We start from the raw sequence: 20,260 nt of genomic DNA on the forward strand, positions 1-20,260 counted from the left end.
ATCTGCATGGTGATGATAATGACATTTACATGCAGTGAAGTGAAGTCTTCACCTGCAAACACACAGCAGGCTTTTATGAATGTCTTTTACATAAGCATTTTAGTTCATGTTGTCACAGAACTAAGACGGTAAATGGTTGAAGCCTTTAACAGCTGCTAACAACACCTGCAAGTTTTAGGATCAGTAGTTGCAGTGTAGATTTCATTCATTACTCAGAAGTGGCAGGAAAGATCTCGCTCGAGCAGATGGTCCATGAATTTGATTTTTTTTTTTTTTTTTTTGTGGCCCAGTAAAGAAGAATTTAAAATTAAATAACGTCCAGTGTAATGCACTCGCTTGGAAAAACACATATTTGACATGTTTTTCTGTATTAAGGAGATTATTATGTCGGAATTATTATAATTATTATTATAAGTTATCATGTAAAACAATTCTGCTCGATTTTAAAAAATAATCTGAGATAATAATCTTAGTTCAGAAAAAAAAGTTTTTCTTATACCACTGAGGTAATAAATGTTAATTCACAAAAATGGAGCAGAATTTTTTTCTCAAGTCAATGCGTATGCTTTTTTAATCTTCTAATAAAGTCACTGGATTGTTTTAATCTGTGAAGTTTGAATGCTCTTCCTCGTGGTTTTACAGATAATCCGTTTATAAAAAAGGTTTCACAGCAGAGTTTGGTTCACCTTCAACATAGACGAGATTTTATTTGTGGTTACGCCACACATTCTTTTTATAATCTGAAAAGAATTACAAAAGTGAACTGACAACATGGTTACCAGCATTAGTTTCCTAATTCCAACAGCTGTTATTACAGTACATAAAATATGTCACAATCAGAATGTTAGAAGTACAACAGACAAATGGCAGTTTTGTGCAAAAACATCATCATCAATACTGTACGTCTCAGAAAATACAGTTCTCAACATCAAACTGGCAGGGTGTTCCGCGTAAATGTAAAGAAACAATTAATCAGCTCTGGAGTTGATTCCATGCAGGTTCAACAGCAGGTTCAACGGCACTCTGAACACATTAATGCAAGTTTATTTCATGTTCTTCACCTTGTTAGTAACATCAGAAATGTAGCTCTGTGTTAAACCTCCCCTCCTTCTGGTTTTTAAATCAGGCCGATGTTACTGACAGATAACCTAGCAGCAGTGGTATTCAGTCTGTACTCTTTACAGGAGTCATGCTTTACAGTTCAAAGAGGGCAGCCCATCTTTGGCGCACACTATGAAAAGTTGTCACCTTGGTCCTTCTACATCCAAAAAGGACTAATTGGTTCTACTCTTTTGGTCATCTGTTCAAATATAAATATAGGTCAATATTCTAATATAAAAATAAGGCAGGTTTCATTTTTTGTTACTTTATGTTCTTCCCAGTGGGAATTGTTAGCCGACTGTGCATTTCCGCTGTCCACAAAGCCACATGCTGTGGTTCATATCCTTGCACACGAGGCTGAGCTGCACTAAGGGATTGTAAAAGCGACCGTTTCAAAGTGTCTGTGTGCAGCTTCACCCAGCTTCATATGGCCTTGACATCGATAAGGTGGCCATGCTGGGCCCCTTGCCTCAGGGTCTTGATCCCCTGCAGCTTGCGGCCGTGAAGTGTGAAGCGAGACCAGGCGGCCAGCTGGAGCAGGGCGCAGGTGATAGGCACGAACACCAACATGTAGAAGCAGCCCAGGCGTAGAGGCGGAGTCCCTGAGCCAGAGGCAACGTCAGGCACGGAAACCAGAGAGTCCTTCACAGATTGCCTCTCGAAAATATCATAACCTGGAGAAGAGAATTACAACAACAGAAAAAAGTAATTACTTCGGTGTTCACAGAGATAGATTCTCATCTGTTGTGATGAGGCAGTCCTGCAAATATTTTTAAGAATATGATAAGAAACCCACAACTAAAGATGACCCTAACAGTAAAACAAATTGGTTTTGGATAGATGGTTAAAGCTGGGGTAGGAGGCTTAATCGTTGTCTTCATCTGACAAAAATCCCATTATAAACTTTGAGCATACTGTAATTCAATTGAGAGAGAACACTTGACTTCTGCACCTCCTCTTGGCTCTGTTTACAGGCTTTAGAAATTCTAGTCTGTGACAGGAAACTCTGGCCAATCATAAGTCATTTCAGAGAGAGGGTGCTCCTATTATCGTTCCGATTCCTACAAATGTAGGAGCAAATGCACGATGGCAGAGAATCCTGCAGAGAAAGCTGATATCCCAGCACTGGCAACAACTGCCTACACTGCAAAGCAACCCAAAAAAAGAGAAAGCGAGATATATCAAGAGAGTCTGATAATAAATAAATAAAATAAAACACTTGTCAGCAAAGCATTTCAGAGATGGAGAGAAAATGTTGCCAATAGTTTAGTCTCCTGTTCACTGGAGCTAAATGCTCACAACTTATGTAGCTAACATTAGACCCTGGAACCATGGTGTGTCCGCTGCGTCACCCCCCACCGCTACAGACCACCTTGCCAGCAGGAGAGCAGGCAGCTGCTGTGGAGACAGACCTCAAGTCTGCGGCCGTGCAAACCCCAGCTCAGGGGGAAAAAAAACAATCAGAAAAAAAAACAACTCCCTGCTGGTTTGGCAGACTTTCTGTTGCTGCCATAACACAGGTTAGACTTGACGCTGCTGCTGGCCAGCATTGGGAGGTTTGTGCTGGTCAAATTCAAGATGCTGCAACCACAGACTAAAGGCCCATTTCTCGAGCTGCTGCCTGCTTTCTTCATGGGGAAGCAGTCCACAGCAATGAGGAGCAAAACTGAGGGACAGCTGGTAGCTGGCAACTAATTCGTTCCTCATTAGTGGTCTGATAAACAGAGAACAAGAGACACCAGGGCAAAAAGGGCACTGTGTGCAACTGTACAATGAAATAAGATTAAATAAATCAATGAGGGAAACATGGCACAAAGTAATGTCCCTCCCTCTGAGGTGTAATTTGACATTTTGAGAAATGTGTTTATTTGCTTTCTTGCTGAGAGCTGGATGAGAAGATTGATGATAAACATGCAGCTACAGCCAGGAAACAGTTAGCTTAGCGTACCAAAAAAGACTCAACGCAGGGGGAAACAGTGAGCCTTGATCAGCTGTGCAATTTAACCCTATAAACACTATGTATCTAATGAGCATGGCCACTGAAGGTTGGAATCTTCTAACAGAAGTGATCACAAGATGAGATGCAGAAGGGTCTCTGTGGCTTATGTCCCTGCAGAGTAATTAATCTTCCACATTATACTTGAGTCTGTGCAGATCTGTCTCATTTGTCCGGTTACACAACACCTCATTAACATCGTATTGTTGACCAGTAAATACAATGAATGACGTAGATACAGATCATAGATCGAGCTGGAAATAATTCGCAGTGGCAGCTGTGCTACTTGATACTTCATCTGCCGGAAAGACACCAAGACACGTGAATGCAAGAAATCGTTGCACCATTTGAAACAAGGTTCACTGTGAAGGGTGGAGTGTGAGCGTTTCTGTCAGTACCTGTGTAAACACACAGCAGCCAGGTGCCGATGAGAGGGGCGAATGTCTGGCCAGGTTTGGTCAACAAGGCGACCATCCCGAAGAGGAGAGCAGAGGTGGCCTGCTGACGGCGGTTGACCACAAAGTCCTCGTCCACCAGGTCGGAGATGACCAGTTTCAGCAGCTTGCACGTCCCCTCTGTAAACACCCGGTTACTAGGAGGAAGAGTAGCTGGGTTACAGTCTCCAGGACCGACAGTCTTACAACAGGAAATGTCAACATTTTTCATTTAAATATCAGGAAAGTTAGATTCAATAAAGGGTCTTATTACGAGGTGTTTATCGAGGGTACATGGTTCAGTTTTATTCCCATTAATTAAGGTGTATCAATCTTCATTTGTTACGTCTCTATTTGTTGAGAGCAGGGTATCAGGAGGGGAATGGTTACAGTTTCTAACCTAATCCAGCATGCTGAGGTGTGCCTGTGTGCTCACGTCCATAATAGAATGAAATGACTTTGATTCTTCACTATACCTTTGCTCTTAATTTACCTGTGTAGTTCCTCTATTTTCTCTATGTACTATTGTTATTTCTGTCCACTCTATAATAGTATTTGTTTTTTTCCCTTTTTGCCCTTTAAGAAGTTAACAGTTAACTATACTTTTTTTTTAAAGTTTTTTTGTGTGTAGGCACTTTTTTCTTATCTGAATCAAGGCTGTAGGGAAACAAAGTGTTGTATGTATGGCTAATATATAAATGTATGAACAAATAGAGAAATAAATAAATAAGGAAGTAAACTAAAAGAGTAAAGAAATGCTGAAATAAATAAAAATAAATGCATGAATACAGAAATAAACGAACCTAACACACCCTTAAATTACAGACACAAAAATACAGAAAAAATTAATATAGTTGAACAAAAATGTAGAAACAAATTTAAAACATTCATTTATTTATTCCTTTTTTATTCTAAATTTTGCTTAATATTTACTTTTTAAAAAAAATATTTAGTATTTTATTTATTTTTGCATTTTTAATGCATTAATTTATTTATTTATACATTCATTTCCATGTTTTTAATTATTTCCATATTTATTTTTTATACTTGTATGTATTCATAAATTCATTACTTTCCATATTCCTTTATCCATTCCTGTGTTTATTTATATATTTATTTACTTATTAATTGATATTTATCCTATATTATATTTATTTATTGATACTTTATTGATACGTTATTTTTTGTCCCTCATAGTGTGTTGTTACAGATTTTAAATCCCTTTGAGACACATGATTTCAGGCTGCATAAATAAAACTCATTCTGAGCCACAGAGGCACAAACTGAAGCAAATATTTTCCCAGGAGAAAAAAGGTCTTGTAGCAAAAAAGTTAACACAATATTCTGATAAAAACATGTAGCAAATATTGAGTTAACCTTGAAAACAGTGTGCAGCAGAAAGAGTCCTCGACGTGTCCTGACTGCTCGGCACAGTGCGATACGTGCTGCTGTGTGTTTATGTGTTCAGCTTTGAAAAACAATGAACAAAAACGAGCAAAGAAATGTACAAGCTGTCACACATCGGATCCCCGAGGCGTGTGCTGATGTGTGTGCGTGGCCATACCTAGCAATGAAGATGCACAGCAGATAAATGTGGTCAGCCCCTGCCAGCAGCATAGCCACACTAAGTCCCAGTTTGAGCATAAATAGCCAGCGGATAACCTGGTAAACCCCGTAACGCTGGCACAGTGTCAGGAAATACAAGTTGTTCAGGTGGGGGGCAATGTAAGAGATGCCTGCGTGGGAGCACAAGCAGAAGTGCGTTTAAAAAAAAGACTAATCAGCAGAAAGAATAGTAACTGTAAAATAAAAAAGACAGATTGCAAATTAATAAAATAAAAATCTACTCTATTTTAGCCACAGTTTACAGCAGTGTATTGCTGCCACATCAGAAAAATAAATCAGTATCAGGTTAACACATGAAAAGTTTGTTATAACAAGATGCTTTTCCAAGCGAACGTTTGTGCCAAAGGAGAAATTCCCTCGAGGTGATCTTGAGACATCGTGTTCACAAGAATGAGACAGACAGTCACAGTGATGTTGACCTTTGACCACCAAAACCCTAACAGTTTGTTGTTAAATCCAGGGGGATATTTACGCCACATTTGAAGAAATGCCCCCAAGGCGTTCTTGAAATATCGTGATCAAGAGAATGGTACCGATGTACAGATGTATGGACAATGTGAAAACACAATTTCTCTGGCTATGGCTATCACTGGTGCGGCGGCGTAAAAATGCTTACAAACATGCTGCAGGAAAACGAGACATTTCAGGTGACAACAATCCCAAAAACTATTTATCTTGTTATAATGTGAAGCTTTTCCTGTTATAATGAAAACATCTTGTTTTAACAATTAACTCTTAACATTATAACATGATAACATGATACTGATTAGTTTTTCTTTTTCTGGCATTGCAGCAATACACTTCCGTAACAACTAGATCATTTCCTGGCAATTTAGGAGATTATACATTTCAGAATACCACATCACAGATTTTCTCCCTGATCTTTAAATGTGGGATGATGATTTTTGGACTCAAATTACAACGCTGCATCCACAACTTAAATGTGTCTGTGTCTGCATGATGCCAGTAACATAAACACCTTGGGATTGTGTTTTTCATTCAGTTTAACTTTGGTAAATACACACTACTTTTTATTCAAACACAGCATCATTTGTGATTTCCTTAAATTTGAGACAATGCTAGGGATGGGAATTTTAATTGATATCAATGCCGTTATAAATTCTTCTCATCGGTCTGATTGTTCACTGATTCCCTTACTTACTCCTGATCAATTTTCTGTGTGAAAAATAAGTAGGCCTACACAGGTCTTCAGCGTCAGTGCAGCTGTTTTATTATTTACGAGTCCGAACACAGTGTAGAAACAGAGTAAATAAAAGCATGCATGTGACCAAGGTGTGAAAAAGCTCCTTAGTTTAACGGCTGTTTAATTTGGAACTGGTTCTCGACTGGACGGTCAAGAAGCCTGCCTGCACGCCACTAATGTTATCATAGCAGAATATTTACCCTTGGTAACAGACATGCCCCTCCGTTGGGAAGCAGTGGCACTCATGCTATGTAGAAAGATGCTTCAGCGTATTGCTGGTGCGTCCACCTTTGTTTGACGGACATTAAAGTAGCACTGCTGTCATCGTTCTTTGTTAAATGAAGCCACGCTTTGGACATTTATTTCCTCTCCACCGTGACTCATTCTTGTGACAAGTTTCCAGCAGCGTAAACACATTTGTTTGACATAATGAACTGAACTGAGAGAAAACATGCCGGCATTGATAAAAGAATTGATAAGCTCGGTGGCACATGATTCTGATGGATCAGACAATTTGGAACCAGGTCTCAATTCCCATCCCTAGATAATGCTGTGATAATTAATGCGGCAGTCATTTTGGTCTTTATTGCCTAGCCTCATCACGACCAAACAAGGGGTCTTACCGAGTAAGATTGAACCTGTAGAGGCAGAAATATTGTCAGACAGCAGATGTTCCAGGAAAAGAGGGAAGAAGTTGCTGTTGAAATGGCAGTGAAACACCTGTGGGGAGACAACAACAGAATGTAAATGAGGATGTAAATATGCTGCAGCCTGTGTTGGACAGGACACTCCTGTGAAGGAGATTTTTAACCTCAGTGAGGCCTTTCCTGGTTAAATAATGTGACATAAAATAAATAAACATAAAACCCTAAATGAAGTTCCACAAAAAAACAGAGGAATTATGTTTGGACATTAATCACAGTGCAGTTAAAGTGTTAATGCTGACACTGCGTCTTTATCTCTATAAGCATTCGTAGCACATTTACTGTGATTAACATCTTACCTGAACAAGGTTCATAGACACAAACCACATGAAGTTCTTGTGTTTGGATAGCTGCTTAAGGTACTGTCCAACAGTGACAGCTTTTTCTGGCTGGCTAGGTGGAGCATGGCCAACACTCAGCCTGCGACAGAGCAAAAGAAAACAAGACAGGAATGAGATGGAGAGGAAAAACAACAACAAGAGAACGAAAACATCCCAACCAAATTGTATAGACTTTCAAGATCTTAAGACAATCCTCACTCTTTGAGTGTCAGCGCCTCGTCTTGTCTTGGACGGACTTCCTTTTGGAAACGACGCTGCAACAACTGAGACACTGAGAAAAAGCCCAAGATGGAAAAAGCTGCGAGAGTCACACAGAAGAGACGGAAGGAGTAAAAATCCTCCTTGTCCCAGAAAGAGTAGGACAGAAATACGGAGATTGAGCCCAAAGCGCTGAACACGGAGCAGTGGAAGTTGAGGCGTGTGCGATCAGCGGCGGACACGGCGAGGTCAGCCAGCAGGGCGCTGTGGTGGAGGTCCACCATTGTGAGGAACCCATCGTAGAGACACAGACACAGCAGGAACTGCAGTCCCGGTCTGGCCCACGCCACCCAGAAGGCCAGGAATGACAGAGCGAAGAGAGGGCCATTTGTGGAGAGGGCCTTCAGGCGCTTCAGCACCACCTCTGGAGTTGTGATCTGAGGGCCTGACCTGGGTGGAACAACAAACATCAGCAGATAAACGCACAAGTTTTGTGAGATACATACTCAAAAACAGAGGCCGTCACACCTATTTAAATACTTCCAAGCTATTTCGAGTCTGTTTTGTTGGCTATGCACAGATTAGACTTTAACATGGCTGTTGACACAGCGTATAAACATTTCTGTAAATACAGAATTGGCGATCACAATAAAACATGCTAAAACTATAAAAGGTCAACTAAAATAAAGGTGGAGTGGTGAACGTCTCTGCTCGACAACACGTAGACAAACAGGCTGAAGGGTGCAGATATAAAAAGCTCTTGCACAGAATATGATTAGTTTGTTTTCAGCTTTGTTGTGTCACCACCTTACGACAGCACAGAGCCACAGATGGCCTTATCAAAATGAAATGCAAATACAGATGGTGGCTTTATGTTCGACAATTCTCGCTCCGACGACGTGTTTACCTAGCTTTGTGAGCATTACTGCAGCTGATAAAAGAGTTCATACTGAAACATTTGCGTGTGCAGGGATGTATAAGGGTCTTAGCTTGGGGGAAATGTGTGTGGGAGCAACAGCTGTAGAAATCTGCATTTTGACAGGAAAGCCAGGAGAGATTAGAGAGCATGAAGGTGTCAGAAAGAATATAAATTCCGTCTGTGCTGAAATACAAATATATTCTCAGGAAATGGGCAGAACATTGACATTTATGCTTTTTAGTCATCAGTGTCTCTCTGCATTCTCGGCTGATAGATGGGCTGTGTTGATACACATCACAGGAACTACATGGCGCTGATATTACGGTGTCATGTTACTTGTTCCTCTTCACAGGAAAAGGAAGAGACTGACACATTACTTGACTCTTAAAAAGAAGATGTGTAACTGATAAAAAAAGAACTACACATTTTGGTAATATATCAACTGACAAAACATAATCTGAAAAATATTTTCTTTGCTTTAGGACGCCATTAAATAACGCTAATTTGCTGAGACATTCAAACAAACACATACAGTCTTTAGTCTTTTGCAGTGTTGTAAATGAAACATTGTTTACCGCGGTGTTTTCTCGGAGAATAAAAGAGGACAGGATGGAGACACTTACTGAGGAGAGCTGAGGAAGGCCCGGTCACTCAGCCAGCCGAAGAGAGGGTCATTCAGACTGTTCCATATTAGGAACACTGCCTGTGGAGCAGCAGAGAGAGGGCACGTAAGAGGACAATAATGCCTTATAAAAGACATCAATTAAGAAAATAATGGTTCATTGATAAGCCAGAACATGATATAAAGCTTCTAAGGGCCCGAGGTATTGGTGTTTGGACCCAGTCGGGTCTGTGATGTCCCTCCTATAGACCTGGGTCCACTCCAGCCCTATCTAAAACCCATAGTCACCAACCTCGGCATTAAAAGTGGTTTTAAACTTGAGAAACAGATAAATTGTCGTGAATCTGTCGTGAAGACCAGTTTTTATCATCTGAGGCTTTTATCTAAAATTAAAAGTGTAGTAGCTTTTAATGACTTTGAGCGCTTGATTCATGCTTTTATCTCGACCCGTTTGGACTACTGTAATGCTCTCTATATTGATATTAACCAGGCCTCCCTTGCACGCTTACAGTTAGTCCAAAACGCGGCAGCACGGCTTTTAACAGGAACCCGAAAGCATGACCACGTTACCCCCGTTCTCGCCTCCCTCCACTGGCTCCCTGTCCATTTTAGAATTAATTTTAAGATCTTGTTGTTCATTTTTAAGTCGTTAAATGGGCTGGTGCCTGAGTATATCGCGGACCTCATTCACATCTACACCCCCTCCAGAGCATTGAGGTCTGCTGATCTTTTGCAGCTTGTTGTCCCAAAATCGAGACAAAAAACTAGGGGCGACCGTGCTTTTTCTGTGGTAGCTCCGAAATTATGGAATGAGCTACCCTCCCATGTCAAAATGGCCCCTTCCCTGGAAACTTTTAAGTCCCGCTTAAAAACGTACCTGTATTTCCCCAGCTTTTAATCAATCATGAGAGTTTGTGTGATCTCTGTTTTGTCTCGGTCTCTGGCTTTGTCTCTCTCTGTTTTGTTTTGCGATTGAATCACTGGTTGGTTATTTTTCTGTTTTAAGGTATTTTCAGTGTTTTGAATACTTGTTTTTATTTGTTTACTGTGTTTTTTGAATTTGTTGTGCAGCACTTTGGTAACCCTATTTTTTAAAATGTGCTATATAAATAAAAGTGGATTGGATTGGATTTTTCTCAGCAGTGGTGTCTTTTTTAATTGTTCCCAATAAGGAGAGAGCGTATGCAGCTGCAAAGAATAAAAGCCCGGAAATAAAATTTGATTATCAAAAAAAAAAAAAAAAAAATGAATCATGGGATGGCTGTTGTCCAGTGGCCACTGCTGGTTTTTCAAACAGGGGAAGTTCACTTTAAGTTTACATCATAAAATTTGTCATATTGTAGCGAGGCAGTAACTTATAAAAGGAACATTTAATTGAAGCCGTTTTTCAACCACACTCACGCCATAGAACCAGATTTTCAGATGGGTTTAAACACCTCAACTGTACTGTGCAAACGGTGATAATGAGCTGTATCGCTTATGGAAATAAAGAACTCTGACTGAGGGGTTCAGTCTTTTAGACAATTCCTCCAATCATCATGCATACACGAGCATCCTCTCCCGCCTACCGCTCCATTAGGTCCCAGGTAAGCTGAGCCTCCCTGGAAGTGATGATTTTGTCACATTTATCCAATGACCGTCTCGCTTTGCTGCATGAAAAAAAAAAAACGTGCTCAGCGCTGTCTCATAGGAATGCTTTGATTCTCCGCATCCACCGTGCTGATACAAGAATGTATGACAGGGAGGTCGCGTCTGAAACTGGTGATAAACAGCTGACGTTTGAGTATCATCGTTGTGATGTTAAACGCATCCTAGCGCACGTTTAATGCAATGTAAATTCTTATTTTAATGTAAATTCAATAGTGAATATTTGACCATTTCTTCTACGAAATTTTAGGGGAAGTTCAGCCTCCCTTGTTGTCTCAGAGCAATCGCCCCTGCTGTGGATGAACGTAATTGCAATATTTATGAAGAAGATGATTACAGTAGCTATTTGAATAATCCAGTTATCACCAGGCAATCTTACCGTGTTTTTTATTTTAAAGGAATACTTAACCCCCCCAAATGACTATTTGTACATGTATTATTCACCCCGTGTTGCACTAAATTTGAAGTCACAGGTAACCACATACAGCAAAGGTATATCAAAATATGAATTTACGAACTCTCACACAACTCGTGCAGTGTAATCCAAGTTTAACTTATCAGGTCTTATGCTCAGAACTTCCCAAACAGGCAGCACCTTCCGACGATGATCACCAGAGTCACACAATAACAGTAACTAACTGATAGAGGCAGTGGTAAACAGGCAGCTCCTGTGTTAGGCAAAGCAGAATTACAGTTTTTGTCAATGGAGTCTGGCTTTGAAGAGAGTTAGTTCAGTTTCCTACTAGTAAGGGCTGTCTGTTTGGGAGGAACTAAGCATACGAATGGATAAAAGAGACTTGGATTATACTGCATGTGTTGTCACTGGACTGGTGAATCAATGCTACATTTTAAGCCTGGACTACAAGTCAAAAACTAGATCACATGTTTAACTGACATAGCTACAGACCCAGGTCTCTTGTCACTCACCTCTCCCACCCAGAAGGAGATTTTATCAATCTTGTAGATGGACACGAAGGTCTCCACGTAGTAAAGGAGGAACACATTGTGGAGGATGGAGGTAAACAAGGCCAAAGAGCCGTAGAGCACTGCAGTAGAGACAACGCTTTGCCAGCAGCCCCAGGCGCTCCTGCCCATTCTTCTTTCTCAATCACTCTGCTCCGTCTTTCTCCCTGTGCCAAGCTGCAATCATCTCACGGCCTGGCTGACCCAGGGTCACCACCTCATCGTAGCCTGCAAAAACACAGTTAAATCCACATTCTTAAAGTGCAGCAGAAAAAGGAAAAAATATATTATCTCACCCTGAACCAAAACGACACGTTGCAACAGCGAGCTCTCTACATCTGAACAGATATTTCTGAGCATTACTGGAAGTTACAGCGACGTCTTTAATATTAAATGTCTCTGTCTCTGCGCAGAGTTTGAACAAACCAAAATGGAGCTATTTTCATTGCAAGGGCACAGTGAGTTGTCATTAAAGTTAGTCAGGCTGTAGGCCACTGTTCCTTTCTCCTCTGGCCCACACCCAGCTGTGGTGCATGTAAAACTATAATTTTCCTCAGTCATTTTTATGGCCACTCCCTTGACACTCCACCTAACAAAAAGCTCTTCCTCTTCACAGTGAAACAACAAAAGCAGCGTCATACAATCCTCAAACATTCTTTTCAGGCTACGTGCTTTCACTGTGCTTTATTTTCTTTAGGTGTTAAATTCAAAACTGCTTTCTGGCAGCATACTGATTGATGTGAGACGAACAATTTGGCTCTGGCCTTCTTGTCATATGTCCATGTGAATTTCTGTCTTATGTCACTCCAACTCAGAACTCACAACTCCACGAGCTCCTCACAACGAATGCAAATCCTGCATTACTTTACTCACGTGCTGGCGCCGTTTCACTTCCCTCTTGAAGCACCTGGTGCAGTCTCACACGTAGCACCCTTGGGAGGAAAATAACTAACAGGCTTTTTATCTCACACCTGATTCCCACAAGCTCAGACTTGTCCTGATATACAAACATCCTCTCACATCTTCAGTGGGAAAATCCATATAATAGCTCACAGGAACAGTGTCTCAAGGCGATGCGATAGCTTCTCTCTGAGGCAACCACAATGTAGCGTCTAAGCAAAGCTGCCAAACCGCAGATTCGTATCAGGATCTCAGCGAGATAGCAAACGTGGCCAAGGCAACCTCCTTAAGAGTGCAACAAAAACCTTCCCAACCATGTTCCTATCAGATCCAAGCAGTGAAATGGGATGCCTCTCAGGAGGCTGCACCATATCACCTCTCTGACTCATATCTTACTAAATCAGAAGTGGTCCACTTGGTAACAGGCAACCGAGCGCGACGTGGATCTACAAATATCCAATTCATATCCTCTCAGCCACAGCTGATGTGGCAGCTGTTTCCATCTGTGGAGAGATCTCTTGGCAGGGACTCTGTTATGAACCTGCTGTATTCATTCTGACAGCCAAAGTATATGACGGCCAAACACGGTGGCTGAGCTGGTGACACCGGATCTTGAGATTTATTAACAAAGGGAACATTTATCATCATCACTTGTTGCACACATTTGGATCATAAATGTGGGAGGTAATTAAGAAGCTGCTCCGGTTCTAAACATCCACTCAGTGTGAAAGGCGCAACATGCAAACATGACACCGTCAGTCAGCAGGGTTTAAACTGCGAACCAACATGTCAGCATTTGTATTCTTAAAACCAAAACTTCAACAAATTTGTGCATTTGTATAATATATATACTGCTAGTATTTTATCCTATTGATACATTTACTTATTGTATTTTAGTATATCTATAGTATATTCTAGAGATATACTATAGATACATATATTTATGTATATATATGTATATTTACTCTCTGTGCATGAAAGAGGTGTTCTCCCAGCCAAACGATTACACCATAAAAGAAGTATTTGTTTCTCCTTATCTTTCTCATCCATCTGATAAAACCTATCAGGGTGAGACTGTGGTGTAGAGGACATTGTGAACTAAGTCATGCACACCCCTTTTGCAAAAAGAAAGAAGCTTTTGAAGACAAATCTGATCCCATTGTCAGTCTTTTTGCAGTGATATATCACTGAAAGTACAGTGTAATTCCTTATGCAAAGTCTGGATATGCCTGGTTTTATAGTTTAAAGCAGAGAAGGAAATGAAAGCCTGTTTCTTTGTAAAATCAATGGAAATACTCAGAGGTATTATCGGATTATTTATTGCTGTTTCGGAATACTCTGTCTCTAAAATACCTAAATTGTGTACTTTTAAATTAGCAGTTTATTTATTCATTGGTGTTCTGAGTATCACTATTGCATTACCTTATCTAATGGTACATTTTTAATTAAAAGTTTTTACACTAGACAATCCCAGAAACTAATTTAACTTTCAATAGTGCTTTTATCCCCAGCATTCTTTAGAGATTGAAGAGTGTTTATTTAATGGAAAGCGTAATGATTAAGCTCCGACTAAAGACTGATGTTTTTAACATTAAGTGGACACCGGTAATACTGCAGTTGCCGAGACTGATTAAGGACACAGCTTCTCTGTAAACTGAATGGACAGGAGGAGTTTGATTGATATTGTTCACATGCAAGTGAAGCCATTAATACAGATGTGTTTGTGACTGTTTTATATTTGTTTAACCTTCCTGTCTCTACCCTCCAGAGTTTTCCAACTGGCATAAAAGTGTCCATATATTTAATATGGGTGATTGCATACAAGCATTAGGTTATTTTGGTGCCTATGTCTGTGTTGCCTCTGTGAATACAATATGAACAAGATGATGCAAAGCTTACATTTGTTACATGATACATAGTGTGATATTTATATGATTGCATATGATTTAATTTGAAAATAAAGGTTAAGTGCATGTGAGGGTAAGGGTGTAATGATTATTTATTCAGTATCACCTCATTAAAATGGCTCAAGACCCCCACTGACTCTTATCCTTACATTATGCATTATATTAACACACATCCTCCCATTATTACTACTGTTTAAAACACTTACTTCGACAAGTTTACATATTTATATATTCTTATTTATACTTTTTTCATATTTATCAAGTGCAAAAAATAGTGCTTTTATCTATCCCAAATAAATTATTTAAATTTTCCTTTTTTATAATAATTATTTATTCAGTATCACCTCATCAACATGGCTCGAGACCCCCACTGACACTGATCCTGACATCATGCATTACATTACCGCACATCCTGCCATTATTAGCAACACTTCTCTTGCACTTATTTTTGTATTTCACTTTCAACTTCTACAAGCCCTAGACAATAATTTGCACGTTAATGCACAACTGTACAATTTTAAAACAGTTACTTTAATAACTTTACATATTTACTGCCACCTGTCACTTTATTTCATTCAACACTTTGCCACTTTATTTATCTATTGTAGCAATTTTATTTTATCTTTTATTTATCTATTATTATCTTAAATTTTTTACATTTTATTTCTTCTCTTTTATCTTCTTCTATTTAATGTCCTTTGAAGTTGTCTTGCGCTGCTGTGATACTTGAATTTCCTCCCTGGGGGATCAATAAAGTATATCTTATGTATACTTACATATATTTTTTCATATTCTGTCCAGTGCAAAAATGTATCCATCCCAAAAAAATTACATTTATTTTATTATTATTTTTTTTAACTTTCTTACAAGGGTATAATAATTTTTTTTTTCAGTTTCACCTCATCTGCATGTCTCCCCACTGACACTGACTCTTATCCTGATATTATGCATTACATTAATACACATCCCATTAATTCTCTTGCTCATATGATATTGTATTTTGCTTTGACCTTTTACAAGCCCTAGACAATAATTTGCACATTCGTGCACATCTGCACAGTTTTAAAACAGTTACTTTAATGACTTTACATATCTACGTATACTTACATATATTTTTTCATATTCCATCAAGTGCAAAAAAATAGTGCTTTTATCTATCCCAAATAAGCCACATTTATTTTATTTTATTTTTTAATTTTCTTACAAGGGTATAATAATCATTTTTTATTCAGTATCACCTCATCAACAAGGCTCGAGCCCCCCCACTGACTCTTATCCTGACATTATGTATTACATTAACGCACATCCCATCATTACAATCACTTCTCTTGCACATAATTTTGTATTTTACCTTGAACTTTTACACCCCCTTAACAAAAACGTGCACATTCATGCACGACTGTACTGTTTAAAAATGTGTCCATAATTACTTTACATGTGTACATATATTGTTTTGTATTGTATTGTCAGTTGTCTTCATATTATCTTACATTATGTCTTTACATTTTTGCACTGTGTTTACTGGTATGCACCAAATCAACAAGTCAAATTCCGAGTTAGTGCGAAGTCACTAAAACGTTTGAGATCCTGCCTCTATGTGGCACGGTTACTACCAGCTAGTTAGCCGGCTAATTAATGAGTTTGGACTAACGGTACTGTCACTAGACTTGGTTATTTGGTTATACCGGACCATGAAAGCTACAACTAACACCCCACATGTCGTGTAGTCAGCTGTATCTGATAACAACAGCTGACAGGATCCATAAATGTCTCAGAATATGTGTTAAATGTATCACTGAGCTAGCCAACTACCGCTAATGGTTAGCACTAGCTAGCCTTATTTAAATGCTAACACTAGCTAGCTGGTTATCGTTAACTGCTATCGGCTGCTGATCTGGATACAAACACGTTTAAAAATAGCTTCAAGTATTTTCATATCAGAACACGAGAGGAATGTCACGTACCGACAACAGGGCTGTTAACCAGGCCGAGTAAATGCTGTGTGTCTCGGTGGGGAGCTGTCCTGTTGGCTCGGAGTCTTGTGCTCGTCAGCAGCAGCAGTGTCTCGATCACTGGAAACAGACCAGTACGGCGGAGGCGGATAGACCCACGTCATGACAACTACAGTCGGTCACTCATATCCGTGACGACCGAACTGGGGGTTTCCCGTTAAGAGGAGACGATCAGATAAGAGTTACAGCGCCACCCAGTGTCAAGTTTATCAAAACCAGTTATCCCAGTCTGTCCGTCTGTGTGTGTGTGGGTAAACAGAGAGGAGAGGGGCTGCATGACCTGTTGAACTGGTGATCATGTTTCTTCTTCCACTCACTGTCTGTGATGGAAAGTTACTAATTACATTACATAACTAATTACTTTTTGTTTTTAAGTAGAGCACTATTTTGAGTTACTTTACCTGAGTCCATTTTCTGCTGAGAAATAATGTCCACTATATTTATTTAACTTTAATTACTAATTTCTTCCCAGATGCAGACTTACAAAACAAAAATACAATCATAGAGTTCACAAGCTACACAGCAGTATAGAAGGTGTTTAAAATTGAGCCCCACCTTTACTAACGGCAACATTAAAGTGGCGGCAACTTTGCACAGAGATGCCTCTCCTCATAAGGAAAGAATTTGCCTCAAGAACCCATAACTTCCGGTCATATGGATTTTCCGCCATTTTGAATTTTTGGAAAAACACTTCAAATCGATCTCTTCCTAGGAAGTTTGAGCGATCTGCATGAAACTGGGTGAACATAATCTAGGGACCAATATCTAAAGTTCCCTCTTGGCAAAAGTTGGAAAACTTACTAAAACTGAGCTTCTATAAGGCAATGAATATTGTGGAGGGCGTGGCTCATCACATAAAGGTGTATAACATCTCAAGGGTTTCACCCATCACCACGCAACTTTGTAGGCATATGACCACACATAATCTGAGGGGACACCTCCATTATTGACCCCATCAAACAAAATGGGGGCGCTAGAGAGCTCATTTCTTATCTAGGCCTAACCACCATATGGATTTTTACTAAACTTGGTAGATATGTAGAACAGGACGCCTCAAGGTGACTGGAGAAATTTAACTGTAATTGGCAACAGGGTGGCGCTATAACAACAGAAAAATGCTTAAAAATGGCTAAAATGCGACCGATCACTGTGGCTCCCCCTGTGGACCAGTGTTGAGTTTTTTCTTCTAATTTTTGGTATGACTAAGTCATGGTATGGTATGCTGTACATAATCTCAGAAACTGTCAGTGTGTCATTCTGTCAGTCAGTCATTCTGTCTGTCCCACGTTTTTCTACTCACTGATGATTGGCATAGGTAGAAGGTGGCAAAGCTACCAATGGGTATGGACTAGTATAATATATTTTTAAAAAGAAGAAAGAAAGGAAGAGGCATCTGAAGACAGATCTGAACTCACTGTGTGTCTTTTTATGATATGATACTGAAAGTACACTATAATTCATTATGCAAATCCTGGATATAGCCCATCTTATTTTATTAGATAGTTTATTGCAAAGGAAGGGAAGGAAAGTTTGCTTAAGACTATTAATCACCTATTTATTAGTAAAATCAATGGAAGTACTGAGATTCAGAGATATGATATATTTATTTTCTAAAAAATACTTTGAAAGAAGTGGTTTGGTTTGAGTACCACTCGGCTATTCATCTATCTACGTTTCCATTTAAACAAGTCTGCTTAGACTAAACAATACAGTGTATGCCTGAAACTAATAAAAATGAATTAGTATTAACATGAGCCACTAGTAGGTTGCAACACTGCACATTTGGATCACTGTAATTCTGTTACAAACAACTTAAATCTTCAACATGTTATACCCAAGTCAGACACCTTTGTAAAGCCTGAGTTTAGCCTGTTTAACACATAAGGTTTCCAACTTAATACATCATTTGTTTTTGGTTTCCATCTTTGAATATGGAATATATATATAATTGATTTTTTTATCATTATTATTATTCAATTATTTGTATTTTTTATTTTTTTAAAAGAACCAAGAAACAAGAAACATGGAGTGTACACTCTGTACCCACAACATCCAAACCCACCCAGCCCCTCCCAAAGACTGGCCTGCACAGACAAATAAATGAACACCACTACATAGACTTAATACACACGAATATACCTTATAATAATAACAATATACAAGATAATAATCGGGTGTTGCAAGTGAATTAACAGCAACAGAAAGGGGCAGTATCATATTTCCATACTATAATGCGCACACATGGGCATTAAATTACATTTCTTGAAGTACAGACATTATTATAATAGTCCAGTAATGGTTGCCATAATTTATGGAATTCATTGACTGATGCTTGAGTGGTTTATCTGAGCTTTTCCAACTTCAAGTGAGCCATGACATCATTGACCCAGCGTCCAAACAGGGGGACAGGTTAGGCTGTGCAGAATGATGACGAGGCCAAAGCACGTGTCTGGGCTCAGAGGAGACCCAGATCTCTTTGGGCTGCACCAAATATTTGATTATATTTTTATGGTCCATGCATCTCCCTCTATTATTATTATTTTTTTTTTTAATTTAAATGTTTATTTAGAGCAACATTGGAGCACAATTCTGACATCATATCATAGTTACAAATTTTTTGTTTGTTTGTTTTTGTCTCCTTTTTCTTTGAAGGTGAAGTAACAAACATTCAAATACAGGTAAAACATTTGTTACATGACTATGCCTTCAAAGACGGTGGTGTGATAAATAAACATTTCAACCCATGAGAAAACTTCTTGGTAAATAAATAAATAAATAAATAAATAAAATTAAAATTAAATTAAATAAAATAGTAAGTTAAAAATAAAAGAAAAGGTAAATAGTCCTATTATTAAATTTAAAAGAAAAAAAAGGAAATAGTAGGTGGGAATAAACACAGGAAACTGTGCTTTCAGAACTTTAGAAATGACCCTGTTTGTTGCAATCTGTGAACTATATGGCCCATATTAAAATATATAGACACATACTAGTGTGTGGCGCATGTATTTTTACCCCACTGTCCTCAAAATCTACACAAACAGGTGGAAGGAAAAAGGGAAATACTTTGTTGTTGCTTTTTGTCTTTCCATCTGTTGTCCAGCAGGGGTCAGTCACAGTCAGGCACAGAGCTCATGGATACTAAACAGACTTTGTATTTACAGACAGTAGGAATATTTACAAAGAGTTCTGGTGTCAGATACCATATTGCAGCTGTATTTCTGTGTGCATTTGTATCTTATTGAAATCAACACGGAGATATTATGATATATTTTACTGTTTTTTTATGCCACCCACTAAATTGATTAAAAAAATCTATTTAACCTAAATTTAATCGGGAGCACCTCACTGAACAGTGAGTTACAGACATTAAAAACACATTTAGCTTGTCCCTACAAAATACTGTAGGCCTATAACGTATATAATAATCTCACCAGGACATATTTGAAAATATTTTGCTGAAGTTTTCTGAAATTATTTTAAAATTGCTGCAACAAAAGTTGCCCAAACGCAACGATTGTGTAAAACAACAAAGGAAAAGTAAAGGCCACATGAGGAAACTGTATGGTTAAAACATGAGGTAGGTCGACTCACAAGGGCTATGGATCCTGTGTGTGTGTGTGTGTGTGTGTGTGTGTGTGTGTGTGGCGGGGGGAGGGTTGGGGGGGGGGGGGAGGCTGGGATGTGTG

General features: G+C 39.0%; 1 protein-coding gene across 1 annotated transcript; it reads right to left on the reverse strand.

Annotated features, from left to right (window-relative positions):
- Positions 1 to 685: 685 nt before the first annotated feature.
- Positions 686 to 16,701, reverse strand: slc68a1a (solute carrier family 68 member 1a). The gene is made up of 9 exons (XM_033611900.2): positions 16,527 to 16,701; positions 11,720 to 11,983; positions 9,147 to 9,226; positions 7,605 to 8,054; positions 7,365 to 7,485; positions 6,985 to 7,081; positions 5,096 to 5,267; positions 3,496 to 3,689; positions 686 to 1,775 (listed from the first exon to the last, which is right to left on the reverse strand). Exons 2-9 carry the CDS (start codon positions 11,885 to 11,887, stop codon positions 1,525 to 1,527), a joined length of 1,533 nt encoding a protein of 510 aa, XP_033467791.1. The 5' UTR covers positions 11,888 to 11,983; positions 16,527 to 16,701; the 3' UTR covers positions 686 to 1,524.
- Between the last annotated feature and the right edge of the window lie 3,559 nt (positions 16,702 to 20,260).

Source organism: Epinephelus lanceolatus, chromosome 21 (genome assembly GCF_041903045.1).
Source record: "Epinephelus lanceolatus isolate andai-2023 chromosome 21, ASM4190304v1, whole genome shotgun sequence".
Lineage (NCBI taxonomy): Eukaryota > Metazoa > Chordata > Actinopteri > Perciformes > Serranidae > Epinephelus > Epinephelus lanceolatus.

What these genes read in the sequence shown, in the direction of transcription:
- slc68a1a (XM_033611900.2), bottom strand. Translation starts at nt 11,887, where the DNA reads ATGGGCAGGAGCGCCTGGGGCTGCTGGCAAAGCGTTGTCTCTACTGCA. An exon ending in GAGGCGCTGACACTCAAAGA is followed by an intron (nt 7,486 to 7,604) that starts GTGAGGATTGTC and finishes GCTCTGTCGCAG; the next exon opens with GCTGAGTGTTGGCCATGCTC. An exon ending in GCTGCTGTGTGTTTACACAG is followed by an intron (nt 1,776 to 3,495) that starts GTACTGACAGAA and finishes TCTCTTCTCCAG; the next exon opens with GTTATGATATTTTCGAGAGG.